This window comes from Tachysurus fulvidraco, chromosome 17 (assembly GCF_022655615.1).
Source record: "Tachysurus fulvidraco isolate hzauxx_2018 chromosome 17, HZAU_PFXX_2.0, whole genome shotgun sequence".
NCBI lineage: Eukaryota > Metazoa > Chordata > Actinopteri > Siluriformes > Bagridae > Tachysurus > Tachysurus fulvidraco.
This window is the reverse complement of record NC_062534.1, coordinates 1,845,276-1,861,425: the sequence shown is the minus strand read 5'-3', so window position 1 is coordinate 1,861,425 and position 16,150 is coordinate 1,845,276. Positions and strand designations below refer to the sequence as shown.

At 41.9% G+C, this 16,150-nt stretch overlaps 1 protein-coding gene across 1 annotated transcript; it reads right to left on the bottom strand.

The window, feature by feature from the left end:
• Positions 1-1,372: 1,372 nt before the first annotated feature.
• Positions 1,373-7,217, bottom strand: pcdh10b (protocadherin 10b). Its single transcript, XM_047802653.1, has 3 exons — positions 4,024-7,217; positions 2,496-2,554; positions 1,373-1,577 (listed from the first exon to the last, which is right to left on the bottom strand). The coding sequence occupies exons 1-3, from the start codon at positions 6,676-6,678 to the stop codon at positions 1,388-1,390; spliced, it is 2,904 nt and encodes a 967-aa protein (XP_047658609.1). The 5' UTR covers positions 6,679-7,217; the 3' UTR covers positions 1,373-1,387.
• Between the last annotated feature and the right edge of the window lie 8,933 nt (positions 7,218-16,150).

The window sequence follows — 16,150 nt, the reverse complement described above, 5'->3', positions numbered from 1 at the left end:
TCATAAAACATCCTCTACACAAAAACTGTAACGAACACCTCCAACAGAAATACCTCCGGTACACAACGGATCATACTCCACAACCCCCTGTATACAGATACCTCCGATACGCACTACATAGATACACGATTCGCAGCTTGCTATCCACCACGTGTCAAAAATCCTCACGAACAACAACGACAGCTCCTACGACCTCGACACGTCCACATCTACACCCGGGCGCAACAAACACCAGCTTATAACGTTAGAGGGAAAAATTGAACCCTTTGTGTCTGCTCTACTCGTACATTTTCAGGGTTCGATTTTTTTAAGGGTTTCCAACGAACACCTTCGACATGCAAATACCGCCCAAACACCCCTTACATCGAACACATCAAAGGAAATACCACCTACTGTATATCCAAATGCTACCCACAACAAACACACCTACAACTACGTAAATACCAACGCAAGGTAAAGTCCTTTTTATATATCATCACCCACAACAAACTCTCCTACAACTAAATACCACCCAAAACAAACACCTCTTACATCCAAATACCACAAAAAAAGACACCCAAATGATTCCCTGTATCGATCAAACCAGAAATAAACAGTTTACTAAAAAAAATAAATAAATAAATAAATAAATAAATAAATAAATAAATAAATAAATAAATAAATAGATAGATAGATAAATAGATAAATAGATAAAAAACTACATCCAAACAACAACCAAAACTACATCCAAACTCCTACTGAATACCACCAAGAAAGATAAACAAAAAAGGAACCGATGGTAAGAGTGGTAACGATACTTTTTAGTATTACCCTGTATCAAAAAACAAGTGCACCAAATACCCCCCAGAACACACCAGAATTAGCCCCAAATTTAAACTCCACCCAAAACTGCACCTCAATTTCAACATCTGAAAAGCAAAAAACAAACACCAAATGAAATCACCAAAAATACTCCACTAAACACACCCCAGCATTCAAATATTTAAATACTACTTATTACCAACACACACACACACACACACACACACACACACACACACACACACACACACACACACACACACACACACACACACACCTAACACCACTGCTCCTAAATTAAAGATGCAGCCCTGAAGCACAAGTCGTTATTTCATGCCCTGTGTTCATGGGAGTTGAGAAAATGTCTCTTTACCTCAAACACTTCCTTGTTAGGGATCTAACACACACACACACACACACACACACACACACACACACACACACACACACACACACACACACACACACACACACAATGTCCTGTCTCACAACCTGCAGCATCCTGTTTCTAACTGTGATAATTAGCCACAGCATAAAAATAGCACCTTTAATAACACAGTTTAATATGAAGTCCTATAGCAGCTTGTCACATGTTAACACCAGCATCAGGAACACAGCACAGAACCGCACGATAAACCAGACGTAAAAACTTCTGACTGCAGGACTGACCGGAGGAGTGCCCGCGATGCGTGGCGTCATGGTCACTGTCTCCCTGCTCGCTGTCTCCGTGTCCACTGTCTTTAGAGCTCACGATGTCAGCTTCCTGGAACGCCGAGCTGGGAAAAGAGGAAGAAAGAGGAGCCGCTCGGTGATGTGTGGCTCTTGGAGCATGAAATTTTTAATCACTAGAAAAAAAAACTTTGGAAATTAGTCCAGGATGGAAAGATTTATTTTGGTTGGAGCTCCAGGGGTGTATATGATGGGTTTGGGGGGGAGGGGTTGTAGCATTGAGAGCAAAAAAAGAAAATAAAAAAAATAAAATAAAATAAAATGTTTTATGCTGTAAAAATGTTATTTGGTTAAAATGTAAAAAACAACCCACACCAATTAGTGCATAAAACACACAAAAGTGAAAAAAACGACAAAAAAACAAAAAGCTATGATCTCATTATGCAATTGCAAATTAAAAAATAAACTTAAAAGTTTTCTTCACATTTTCAACCACAATGTTTAGTTTTATCCAAAGATTTTCCATTTGTCTCGTCTTTCGCGATCGGATTTAAATGGTCTAATCTAATCTAATCTAATCTAATCTGATCTAATCTAAATACGTAAACGAGACTTTTTCCAGTAATTTGATTTAGACAAATAAGCAGCATCTACTTCGGTACTTGATCTCTTAACTATCGACTATTACTAAGACCATTAATAACGTTTATTCGCTGCTCTGTTCGATCCTGTAATGTTCGGAATTCCGCGTTTTCTTTACGGAGTTCTTCCTGGTTCTCAGGTTGTCAGGTTTGCCACATGCGTTCCATTAATTCATCCCTATGTGTGGATGTATGTGATGAACCGGTGTCCTATATAGGATGTGTTCCTGTCTCACACACACGGCATTCCCGGGATATGCTTCAGATTCCCTCGATAAAGCGCTTACTGGTGATTTCAGGTCAGTTGTAAATGAATTAGAACTGAAACCAAAATGGGACTGAAACAGATAGACAAACCGTTTCAGGTGTAATGTCGATCCTTACCTGTTTACACGCCTCGGCCTGTCCACCAGGTAACTGAGCTCGGCACGCTGGTGCTTCGTCTGGAATAGAGCAAGATTTCTGTTACAAGATTGCTGTAAATGTAAATGTGGATCGAGGCACGATGTCGTGCGGATGTTCCTTACAGAGAATAGAGACTGTACACCGTATCAGGACACTGAGAGCTCTAATCTTTCCAATAAGCAACAATAATGAACAGTAATGAGAGTTATTGGAACATGTTCTGATTTGATTCCCAGTTTCCATGATGACCAGGAATTTGCCTTGTATCTATTTCTCACAGCTCCCTTATAGGCACATCTTTGTTCCTGTGAACCTTCGTGGCACCGTGACTGGCATCCATAATGCACTTCTGTGTGTGTGTGTGTGTGTGTGTGTGTGTGTGTGTGTGTGTGTGTGTGTGTGTGTGTGTGTGTGTGTGAGTGAGAGTGAGAAAGATGTTAGTAACTGTCTAAGAGAGTCCTTACACACTGGAAACAGATTCATAGTGGAACAAATGGCTTTTATGCATCTGTGTTGTTTCTACACACACCATCATATTTGCAATTTGTGTTGGTGGATGTAAAAACTTCCTTTTTTACCCCCCCCCCTTTTTTTAATTAAATCCATATACAAGGCCATTAGCAGTTGCACCAGAGTTCATTAACTGGATTAATTCAGGCCTTGACAAGATAATAATAATAATAATAATAATAATAATAATAATAATAATAATAATAATAATAATAATAATAAAGAAGAAGTGATAAATCATGACTGCTTAATGTTCTCTGTGTTATTTGACAAAAACATCTTCTCTTACACCGAGCTCTAACGTTAGAGAATACACTGGAAAAATAAAGACGGGGAACCCTGGTGTCCCGTACGTGTTTATTATTCTGGCACATTTTACTAAATGAGAGCAATTTTTTAAATAAATAAATAAAGCTGCTCATAATCAGGTCAGAAATATGACTGTTAATATTGTTGTGCAAATCGAAGCAATACAGAAGTCATGTAATAAACAAAAATGGCTGATTTGCACTGTTTTGTTTTTAAAGTCTTGTTATTTTCTGAATTAGCAAAGCTGCATGTGAGGATTATTTCTGAAAGATTTCTTTTTCTAAAAAATGTTAGGATTAAGACCATGTACTTACAAAGTAATAAGACTTGATTTAAGTAAAAAAAAAAAAAAAGAATTAAAACCAAAATTAATTAGGTTGCAGTGTTTGTTACATTCAGTCTTTTACAGTCATTTATAACCGATTCAACACTTAGATGAACTTTTACTGAACTCCTGTGGAATCGATTCAGAATGTGTTAATTTACCACCTACAGAGTTGCATTAGCTTTTACAGTGCTGAATGAACACTTACGTGAAACTTATATAGTGTTAATCAAATATCCAGAGTGTTAATTTGCGCTCAGGTCATTTGTTGTGCAGCAACAGAATGATCATGATCAGTGGATGCAGTAAAAGGTTAAGTTTAGCCGTTGTTATAACGCAGTATAATAAAGTTAGATGGATTACCTCGCTGGACAGAAGGCTCCCGTTGGATATGATATCCGGTTGTTGTTGCTCTGTGTATGCTGTGTGTATCCCTCCTCGTGGGCTGTGCTCGGTATCCGTGGTCGCACGGCTCGCTCCCGATCCACATGCCTTCAGGAAGAGCAGGTCAGTGTTGGCGGACTCAGGAGTGAGACAGACTTGATAGCAATAATTCTGTCCGCGTCTTAGCGAACCGAAGCTCCCGGACTCTTCAACGGGCACCTGCGCGCTCCCGACTCCACAGCCGACTCCAGTATGCGCGCTCACGTCTGCAGAGTTTGCGCTCTGCACCAGCATGATGTCCGACTTGCTGAGTTTCTTCTGCTTCTTTTGCTTCTTTTTGGTAACGCCGTTGCCGCTGCTGACACCGCGGGATGATCGAGCCTGGCGCCCACAGCAAAAGCAGCACGACGCGTTGCAGCCTGCGTACACGTTCAGCTTCTTGTCTTTGCGGCAGCGCACAGCGAGGGCGATCATGGCGAGCAGAAAGACGAACGACACCGAGCCAAGAGCGACGATCAGGATGAGGGTGAGGTCAAGGCTCGCGTCTTTGGTTCGGGCCGCGCCACCACGCTCACGTTCTCCTCCCCCTCCGCGTCCCTCCGCTGAGGCCGCCGCAGGAAGTCCGTCCACCAGAGCGACTTGCACTACTGCGCTGCACGAGAGAGGAGGCTGGCCGTGATCTCGCACCTCCACGAGCAGCTCATACAGGCTTCTCTGTTGGTGCTGCTGCGCGTCCCGTTTGGCTGCAGACACCCTCCGAGCCGTGCGCAACTCCCCCGTGCGCCAATCCATGCGGAATAAACCGTCCTCGTTCCCGCGCTGAATGCTGTATGAAAGACGTGCGTTCTCACCATCATCTGCGTCTGTGGCCACTATACGTGTGACCAGGTAGCCCGGCTCGGCTGAGCGCGGCAAAGGCTCTCTTGCTGTCCCGTTTTTGCCCAGAGGCGCTATCACAGTCGGTGCGTTGTCATTTTGATCCACCACGACCACATGCACAGTGGCGTTTGAGTGCAGCTCAGGGCTTCCAGCATCTCGCGCCTCTACCGTAAAGCTGAACTCCTTCAGCTGTTCATAGTCGAATGAGCGCAGTGCGTACAGGTAGCCGTTTTCTGTGTTCACAGACACGTAGGTGAGCACGGACATGCCCTTGATGTCACGATCCAAAACGGAATAAGTCACTCTAGAATTATCTCCAGCGTCTGGATCTCGTGCGCTCACGGCGAAAATGTAAGCCCCGGGCACGTTGTTCTCTGTGACGTGCACGTCGTAAACGGGCTGCGAGAACGTGGGAGCGTTGTCGTTTTCGTCCGAGACGCGCACCTCCACGGACTTGCTCGAGATGAGAGGCGGCGCACCGCCATCACGCGCCGTCACCGTCACTGTGTATGCCTCGGCCACCTCACGGTCCAGAGGGCCGTCCGTGACCACGGTATAGTAGTTCCCAAACTCTGATTTGAGTCTGAACGGCACGTCGCCCAGGATTTCCACACGTGTTCTCCCGTTATCTCCAGAGTCCTTGTCTGTGACGCTGAGCAGCGCGATCACGGTGCCTGGTGCTGCGTTCTCGCTTACAGACTCCGTCACGGTGCTAAAGGCGATCTCAGGTGCATTATCGTTTACATCTGTAACTTTCACGAGCACCTTGCAGTGGGCGGGCACGGCGTTCGGCCCCATGTCCTTGGCCTGTACATAGAGCTGATAAAGGCTACTTTCCTCAAAGTCGACCTCGCCACGCACTTCAATGCGGCCCGTGCGCGCGTCCACGTCAAACAGCTCGCGCGCGCGGCTCGACACGTGACTACCAAATGAGTAAACTACCTCGCCGTTTGATCCCTCGTCCGAGTCGGTGGCGTTCAGCTGGATCACCAGCGTGCCAGCAGGCGCGTTCTCGGACAGGCTGGCTGAGTACACGGCACGGTCAAATGTTGGCACGTTGTCATTCGAGTCGAGCACGCGCACCACCAAAAGCGCTGTGCCCGTACGCGCCGGTTGCCCGCCGTCCACTGCCGTGAGCACGTAGCGGTGCACCGCCTGCTGTTCTCTGTCCAGAGGCTTTTCAAGCACAAGCTCTGCGAACTTGTTTCCGTCCGTTTGCGTCTGCACGTCCAGCGCGAAGTGACCGTTTGCTGTGATCTCGTACGTCCTGAGCCCGTTGCTGCCCACGTCCGGGTCGAAGGCTGCTTCCAGAGGAAAACGCGTCCCGGGCGTGGCGCTCTCACTGATCTCCACCGTGACGTCGCTCTCCGGGAAGCTTGGTGCGTTGTCGTTTACGTCCGTCACCTCGACTTCTACTCGAAAGAGCTCAAGCGGATCCTCCAAGAAGACCTCCAGGTGCAGCACGCAGGACGCGCTCTGCTTACACACGCGCTCCCGGTCGATGCGCTCTCGCACCAACAGCGCGCCGGTCTCCACGTTCACGTCCAGGTACGGGCTCCCGCGTGAGCCCGGTGCCGTCTGGAAACGGCGTGAAGCCAGTTTAGTCAGGTCCAATCCCAGGTCCTCGGCAATGTTGCCCACGAACGTGCCACGTTCCGTCTCCTCCGGTACCGAGTAACGAATCTGCGAGGCGACCCTGTGCGCCAGACACAGCACGAGCCAAAGCAACAGCATCTCCATGTCTGCGTAATTCATCCGCAGGAATAAAATACAAAAATATAAATATAAATGTAGGGGAAAATATGCAGAACTTGTAAGGGGGGCGGGGGGAGGGGGGAATAAAAATTACCCCCGCAGAGCCGCGCGCAACACAGCAGCAGTCATCACGGAACAAACCGGAGTGATGTCCCTGTTTTTTCTTTTCCTTCAGAGCCTGAAAACCATGTTGTCCGTTGTACCGGTGCAAAACGTTTCACATCACAAACACCAAGAGGAAAATAAATAAAATAAATACTAAACAGAATTCTAAGCTTTGGCTTCACACTCGACGTAGATGTTTTGCTCTTGCACGAGCGCACATTCCTATGATGCCAAACAGTTCAAAAAAAGATTTGTGTTCAGAGAAGAATAAAAAAAATTCATAATCCACAGAGTGAAAGAACGAAATCCAGGCATTTATATCTGATGATGAAGATGATGAAGATGATGATAGTGTTAGTCCGGTTGTTTTTGCCGCTGCTCTGTTCTGCGTTGACTGAGAGCTCGCGGCGCTACTGAAGCTCGAGCGCGCGCCTGTCCGGGGTTTTGTCCCCGCTATCTTCCTCCAGAGCCAATCAGAGCTCTCGACGCGAATGGAACGCGAGCTGCCGTTAGACGCGCGCGACGCCACTCCAATAAAAACCCGCCCCCAAGCGGCGAGAAAGTGCTGATCCACTAGAGAGAGAATCCTAAACAACTATAAATTGCCCCCACCTTAAATATTTTAATTTTTATTTTGTCTCTTAAATTTATATTTTATTTTTTAAATGTGTACATATGTGAAAAAATTATTTTTATATATAACAATTTAAATGTTTCAATTTGCATGAAAATGTAAAAAATAAAAACCTATAAATGTATGTTAAATAAATAAATACATTATTCATAAAAAAGAAAAAAATATTTAATAGCTTAATACAACATTGTTATTATACAAAGTCATAAAAGCATTATTATTATTATTATTATTATTATTATTATTATTATTATTATTATTATTATGCCACTTAACACATCTCTCTCTCTCTCTCTCTCTCTCTCTCTCTCTCTCTCTCTCTCTCTCTCTCTCTCTCTCTCTCTCTCTCTCTCTCTCCCCACGTGCCTCCTGCGCCTCCTGCTGTCAGAAATCAGCTCTGCTCTTCCACTCATCACGGTGCAGCTCTTCAGACTGGAGCTGAATCTCAATGATCCTGGCCTTGTTTACTTCATATAACAGTCCAGAGACACCTGAACCATCGATCTGTCCTTCGGTGAATTATAGTCATATCGTAAATAAATATATATCTCAACATTTTATGTATTAACATAAACAATCTCTCTCTCTCTCTCTCTCTCTCTCTCTCTCTCTCTCTCTCTCTCTCTCTCTCTCTCTCTCTCTCTCTCTCTCTCTCTCTCTCTCTCTCTCTCCTGACCCGGACATAAATGATAAGTCTGACATGTCAAGACAATTTTTATTTCAGTTTTATTTTAATTATACATCATCATTTTGCCCCTCTGTCTGCTTAGAAGTCATCTCCTGCAGCTGATACGCCTTTATTCCTGTGTTGTTCCTGCTATTCAGTTCAGTTTCACCTTTGCATAGTTAATCGTTAACAGGAACCACAAAATTCGATGTAACCATAAACGGATAAAAAGTAGAGCGTCGTTGTTTAATAAAAAAATAAAAACGATGTCATGGGTGAGCCAAATGAAAAACATATATTATTATATGTTATAAACATATATTATACATACTATTATTATTTATTTTTTTGCAATGATTTTTTGCAAATATTTGTCTTGACAGCCTATGATTTCTTTTTTACATCTCCATTTTATTCACTGAACATTTTACACTTAGCAAGTTTCCCGATTCCTCCAAAAACTAAATCAATTAAGATCTTATTCATGTTGAGCTTTAAAATTTTGCATAATTTTGAATAATATTGTCTCGGACTAAAACATGTGCTATAATTCGATACGTCTGCATCATAAATAAGCACTAAGCATTGAGTGTTAGTGGCAGAAAGTGGCTCGCCGAAGCTCAACTGCCCCACGGTGTGCTAAAACGCAAGGATTGACGGGTACGTCGATGGCGTCCCCCCCTCCAGGAACAGAAATTTCAAAGACTTCCTGCCAGGACGCATCTCAATACGCCAGTGGAGTGTAAACATAAACCTCCTCCAACAAAAGAGATTTTCTCAAATCAAGTTGTGGAGAGCCGGTGGCGCTCGAATACTCCACTTAACACTCTCAATTCCGTGAGGAAGCCAGAGGCACTGGATAGATTCAGGTTTTTTTTCCATGAATATTTCAAGATTTGGGACCAAATGTGGATTGTGAATATTGAGAACTGTGTTATCTTCTGCTTTGGAGTACTATACAAACATACCTCAGCGGGAGAAGTAGAGGAAGATGGATGGAGTGATAGGGAGAAAGCTGAAGCAGATGATTGGCAGGATGGTGGGATAGGGAACAAGTTACACAAAAATAAGTAGACATCAAGACCTTCCAAAGAAACAATGGAAGAAATGGAGGGACGATGAGTATGCTTCTGAAGGAGGAAGAATGGAGGGGTAGAGAGAAGGCTGAAGCAGATGATTGGATGAAGAAATACTTTTATCGCTCCATCAGACTTGATGAATTAAGACTGGATGGAGGGATGAAGAGCGGGCCGATAGAGAGGGAAGGACGGAGGAGATCGGATCGGGCTGAAGGAGTCTGGACGGAGGGATTCAGAGCAACCTAGCAAGAGCAAGGAGATAGAAGGAGAAGGTACGGTAGATGGAGGGATAGAGAAGGTTGGGTGTGTGATAGTGAGCAGACTGAAGGATTGATAAAGACAACGAGCTCATTATTTTATTACAACATGACTACAGCGAATATCTCCGTGGAACGGCGAGGGGTCACAGAATGGACAGATTTCATTTCTTCAAAAAAGAAAAGAGTCAGAAGGGTGCTAGCTGAATTCTATCAATAATGTATAGCGGATGCTAACCGCGTGCTACTCCCCACAGGACGCTCTCCAAAGATCTCAGGGAGATATACTGATTTTAGCAGACTTACATTCATGCCAGGGGAAGATCTACAGTTTGCATTTGAACCCATTTCAAAGGGTGACTGTAAGGCCTATAAATAAGCTGGGAGATATTTAAGAATATAAATTGCTGCACTTGGTTTCCAGGAGGAGGAAAAAAAAAAGGAATGAAAGTAATGTTCTTCTTTGTACTATGCCAAACTGGATCTGAAATGCTTCTGGCTCTGGTTACTCAGCAGGACATTAAGGCTTTTTCACTCATTCAAAATGGGACAGGTTGCATCTGAAAGATCCAATATTACAATTTAGAATTTGGCTCTGCCCTTAATAGTGCCTTAATATAGAGACGGATCGTTTTTCCCTTGCGGAGATGCGACACTTGCCACCCGCTATGTGACTGAGCAGGCAGTTAGAACTTTCTAAGGATGAAATCATAGAGGTAGCCTTTATTTATTTATTTATTTATTTACTTACTTATTCGTTCATTCATTCATTCATTCTTTTCCTACCGCTTATCCGAACTTCTCGGGTCACGGGGAGCCTGTGCCTATCTCAGGCGTCATCGGGCATCGAGGCAGGATACACCCTGGACGGAGTGCCAACCCATCACAGGGCACACACACACTCTCATTCACACACACACACTCACACACTACGGACAATTTCCCAGAGATGCCAATCAACCTACCATGCATGTCTTTGGACCGGGGGAGGAAACCGGAGTACCCGGAGGAAACCCCCGAGGCACGGGGAGAACATGCAAACTCCACACACACAAGGTGGAGGTGGGAATCGAACCCCCAACCCTGGAGGTGTGAGGTGAACGTGCTAACCACTAAGCCACGTGCCCCCTATTTATCTATCTATCTATCTATCTATCTATCTATCTATCTATCTATCTATCTATCTATCTATCTATCTATCTATCTATCTATCTATCTATCTATCTATCTATCTATCTATCTATCTATCTCAGATAATAAACTGCTATATTAGCATTATCTATCTCATAATATGCAATATATAAAAACGTTGATTCATTTGGCGGAAAGAGTCACGTAAACATCAATGATTTGAACGAATCAAATTCTTCTGATTCATGGGAAATGTTCTCTGTATGTGTTTAAACATACGCAGGCCTCAACAGCCAATAGAAAGCCTAGTAGAAAATACACACTTCTGCTAATATGTAGATGAAAACAAACTTTTTATTCAGTCAATACATGAAAAATAGGCAATGATTCATTTCTGAATCACATCTCACGACTCACAAACAAATATAACTCATTCGGACAATAAGACTCACTTCGGTCAATTAACTCTTTTGAACAACTAAATTGATGGAATCTTTTATTAAGTGACTCGAGTCCAGGAGTCAAAATGTTTAGATAGACACAGAGAGAACTCATAGTGGAAAACCAGTGCTTCATTTAGTGTTTGGATGATGAGAAGAAAAAGAGTCATTGAGTCACTCAGTTCATCGAATGAGTCATTAATGATAACTGATTAATAAACATTTTGTCTGATTGATTCTTTTGATTCTTTTGAATGCTAAAAGGTAAATGTGTGTATAGATAAAGCCCGAACAACAGATGTAAAAAAAAAGATTATAAAATAAAATAAATAACTTAAAAAATAAAAATACTGATTTGATTCATTGAATGATTCTTTTGATTAAATGGAAACGTTAAGTCAAACTTTAGCATACACTGATTTTAATAATAAATAAATAATCTGCAGTTTTGTCCAGTTTATCCAGATTAAATATTATATTTTTTATAAAAATATACAGTTCCACGTTATAATGCGTCCACGTAATTCGTGTCACGTGACGTCGATGTCGAGATCTCGATTCTGATTGGTCGTTGATTTTTTTTTCTCCTATCGGCAGCCCTGACGGAAAATGCAACCGATCACAAAACCGATATTAATAACTTATACACTTATATATCAATATATTAATCATTTTATTCCACTACACTTATTCCTGTAGGATGGAACCAACATGTTTGACTCCATGTTTGAACATTTCTGCTGTTTCGCTGCTACATCTGCGACCGAAGTCCGCTCAGAAAGAGTTCCAGATTTCCAGCAGATGGGTCAGACGATCTTATTAGGCGGCGCATGGAAGGGAAACAGCGGCTGCATCTATAAACTCCATCATCTGCTGCGTCTTAACCGAGTTTGTGCATCTCGGAGCCAGAGATCTTCTTGATCTAGTGAAAACAGGGCAGCTCTGGAACCTTCCTTCTCACAAAGTGGGCTGAAAAAAAGAAAATTGGATTTTCTGAGATCACAAAAGATGTCTGTTCTCACATCTTTGTATTTGATGCCTATATGTGGTGTGTATCTGCTGGTCAGTTTGGAAGTGTGTGTGTGTGTGTGTGTGTGTGTGTAACTGACAGTAACTGTCAGTCCATGTCTCTTCACTGTGCTTCATCTGGAGGCCTCGAATTTTTTTTTCCATTTGCAAGTGTACGTATGTATGTCTGTGTGTGTGTGTGTGTGTGTGTGTGTGTGTGTGTGTGTGTGTGTGTGTGTGTGTGTGTGTGTGTGTGTGTGCCTGTGTGTGCCTGTGTGTGGTGAGAGGGTCAGAACGGAGACAGAATAAGACGAGACCTAGACCGCAGGTTGACAGGAGGGTTGTTTTTATTTTAAAAGTCTTATTAAAAATTGATCTAGCCCTTAGCGACAAGCTTAAAGACAGAAACTCCAGATCCAGTGAACTATTTTTAATTCATTATACACACTTAAGTAAGAGGAATTTTTATTTCATTGCTTAATCCTACATTCATAAGTAAATCCTACATTATAAGTCATGTAGTAATTACTACATAATTATTCATCGTAAACATTTCCATGTCGCTTTCGACTGCTCAACGTCTCTGACGTCTGTAGTCATTTTCATTTATTTACTCGGAGGAATCTTTGTAAGGCTGATAAAAAAAAAAAAAAAAACACCACTTAAAAACTTTCACACGTCCAGCCACATGTTCACACTTCCGACAGGAGGATATGCAAATCATAGTGGGAGAAAAACAGCAGGATGTAAAGGAATCGTCTCTACTTAAAATAGGCCAGATGTTTCACGTATAGGTGATGAAGTGGGTTGATGTAAAAGTTTTAGAAAGTTTAAAAATTTTTTTTTATTCCTCCTTTACACTATAGATAAATGTACTGGAATAAAATGATTAATGTTTGGTAACTCACTCACTCATCTTCTACCGCTTATACGAACTTCTCGGGTCACGGGGAGCCTGTGCCTATCTCAGGCATCGAGGCAGGATACACCCTGGACGGAGTGCCAACCCATCGCAGGGCACACACACACTCTCATTCACTCACACACTCACACACTACAGACAATTTACCAGAGATGCCAATCAACCTACCATGCATGTCTTTGGACCGGGGGAGGAAACCAGAGTACCCGGAGGAAACCCCCGAGGCACGGGGAGAACATGCAAACTCCACACAAACAAGGCGGAGGCGGGAATCGAACCTCGACCCTGGAGGTGTGAGGCGAACATGCTACCCCCACCGTGTCCCCCTATGTTTGGTAACGATATACGTTTTTAAACATATAAACATATATAAACAACTGAATGTTTATCCTTCCGAACCAGTACGGTTCGAAATATGAATGAATCTAATAAACGAACGACTCAGTCGTGTCATCTGTTATCACTCGTGTTCTGTGTGCGATATTTGTTTACCACAAACACTTGCAAATTTCTTGGCATAGATAAATGGACGATATCCGACCGCATCGCTTTAAGAGATCTGATTCTTTTCAGTGAATCAGACTTCAACATTTTTTTTTTTAAATGCTAGAAGTCCTACAAAATGACCAACGAGTCACTCAAAATATAAATGAATGATTCATTTACAAATCATCAATTATGAGTAATGAAATATAGCCGCGATCCGGCGTAGTGATGGTAATTTATGACTCATTCGGTAATTCGATTCACTCGAGCTACCTATTTGAATGATTATAATTTTCTCGTTATAGGCATGAACGAGAAGTCGCTGTAAATAAAAGATGAGTCACTCTGATTCCTTTACAAATCATTAATTACCAGTCTGATACTCTACAGAGAAATATACCTACCATCTGCAGACATAACTAGCATAAAGACTCACTTATTTGTATTTGATTCTTTTGACACATCGGGGGGAAATTGGTACTTCTGTTAGTGTGGATGTGAAAGGAAAAAGGTGATAAGGATCAGGAGCCGAATTAGCGATTTGATTCTTTTAATTAAACCAGCAACTTAAGCAAATAATAAAAAAAATATTTCGATTCATTAGAAATGTAAGGACTCAGAAATGATTCATTTGTTCATGGGAAAGAATCACTTAAACAAATGAGTCGAATAAATGAATTTATTTGAATGAATCAAATCCTTATGATTCCCTATAGAAATGGAGTCACATCATTTAAATATACACATCAAACTTATTTTGACTCACTGGAAATGCTCCGGAGTCAAGAAATGTCAAACTGTTTAGGTACGCAGATAAAAGTCAGAAGACAGAATCAACTCATGAATCAATTTGATGATTCAGTTCATGAAAACTAATGAGAGAAAAATAAAAAGATTAATACCCATTTATGTGAATCAAACTTGTTTTGATTCACTGTAAATAGTAGAAGGTAAACGTGTGTACCTTAACCAACAGATGAAAGTCATATTAATTGTGAAAAAAAAGTAGATAAAATATGATTCATTCAATACATTTGAAATGAATCACTCGGATTTTTTTGATTCACTGGAAATGAGTTAAACATTACCGAACACATCCCGAACAGCAGATAGAAAGCAATGCAGAAAGAAATGCAGTTCTGTTTTATGTTTTCATGGATATAAAGAAAAAAAATAGGACCACAAGATTTGATTCATTTGATACACAGAAAGGAGTCAGGCAGGAGTCATGTGAATGAATCGATACAGAATCATCCATCACAGATATGCTGGAAATCTAGGACAAGAAATAAATTAAGAAAGCTCTTTAATACACATGCATTACTTACAGTGTGTTGTACTAACAGATTATTTCATGTATTATGCAAAATAACAGGAAATGTATTCTAAAGAATTAATGCATGGCTTTGTGCATTCAAGGAACAGACATAGCTCTCTCTCTCTCTCTCTCTCTCTCTCTCTCTCTCTCTCTCTCTCTCTCTCTCTCTCTCTCTCTGTCTCTCACTTTATCTCTGTTCTTTAACTTGCAAATGACGCTGAGATCTATGATGAAGGAAAACACACATGGGTGTAGAATATATCTACACACACACACACACACACACACACACACACACACACACACACACACACACACACACACACACACACACACACACACACACACACACACACACACACACACACACACACACACACACACACACACTTAAACGAGCAGGTTGTGATGAGGAACATATTCGTGAAGAGGATCAAAAGGGATAAGTGGAATTGCATAAATAAATGGAAATTGATGTACGTATGCATGTAGGTCATGAAGTCCTATCTCACAGTCACACATAAACAAGGACACACACACACACACACACACACACACACACACACACACACACACACACACACACACAAACATAAAAGGTACTTGATTGACATACCGATCCGGAACATAGCACCAACAAGCCGAAACAATCAGAGTTCACACAAATAATGTTATGTCATGTGATGGTATGCTAATTAGACTATTAACGTGTGTGTGTGTGTGTGTGTGTGTGTGTGTGTGTGTGTGTGTGTGTGTGTGTGTGTGTGTGTGAGATTTAATTCAGACTGCACATACACAGCATATCTGACATGAAATTAAAAGATTTCTGTTGGAAAAAACATGTTGTACTTTTTTCCTTCAGTTTAAAGACATTCTTAAACACACTAGACAGCCAAAAGTATGTGCACCCCTGAGCATCACACACTCATACTTGTTTGTTGAACGTCTCACGATTTCGTAAAAATCGTGGCAGTGTTTATTCATCTACAAGACCAGAGCATGAGTGACATCAGACTCTGATGTTGGGGCTGTTGAAGAGACCCCACTTCCAGTTTCATCCCCAAAGGTCTTCAGTGAGGTCGAGTCAGAGTCGAGGCTCAACCGTATCGTTGTTGTAGCTCCAAAACAATTACAGATGTACATGAGAGATTTATATATATTTTTTATTTATCACTAGCTTGCCTACGATCCTTCATGAAAGAAACATGTTTGATGAAGATGAAATTAAAATATTTATCTGAAACATAATCTGAAATTTAACTGACACTCGATACCGAGTCACCGGTGTCCCAAAGTATAGAAAGCCGGGAACCTGATCAGTTTTCCAACTTGTGTACATAATACACCAGATACAGGAGCTAGCGAGCTAATTGAGACGCACTCCTGGATGAATCAGTTATGATGAGAGAGAAAAGATGAGCAACT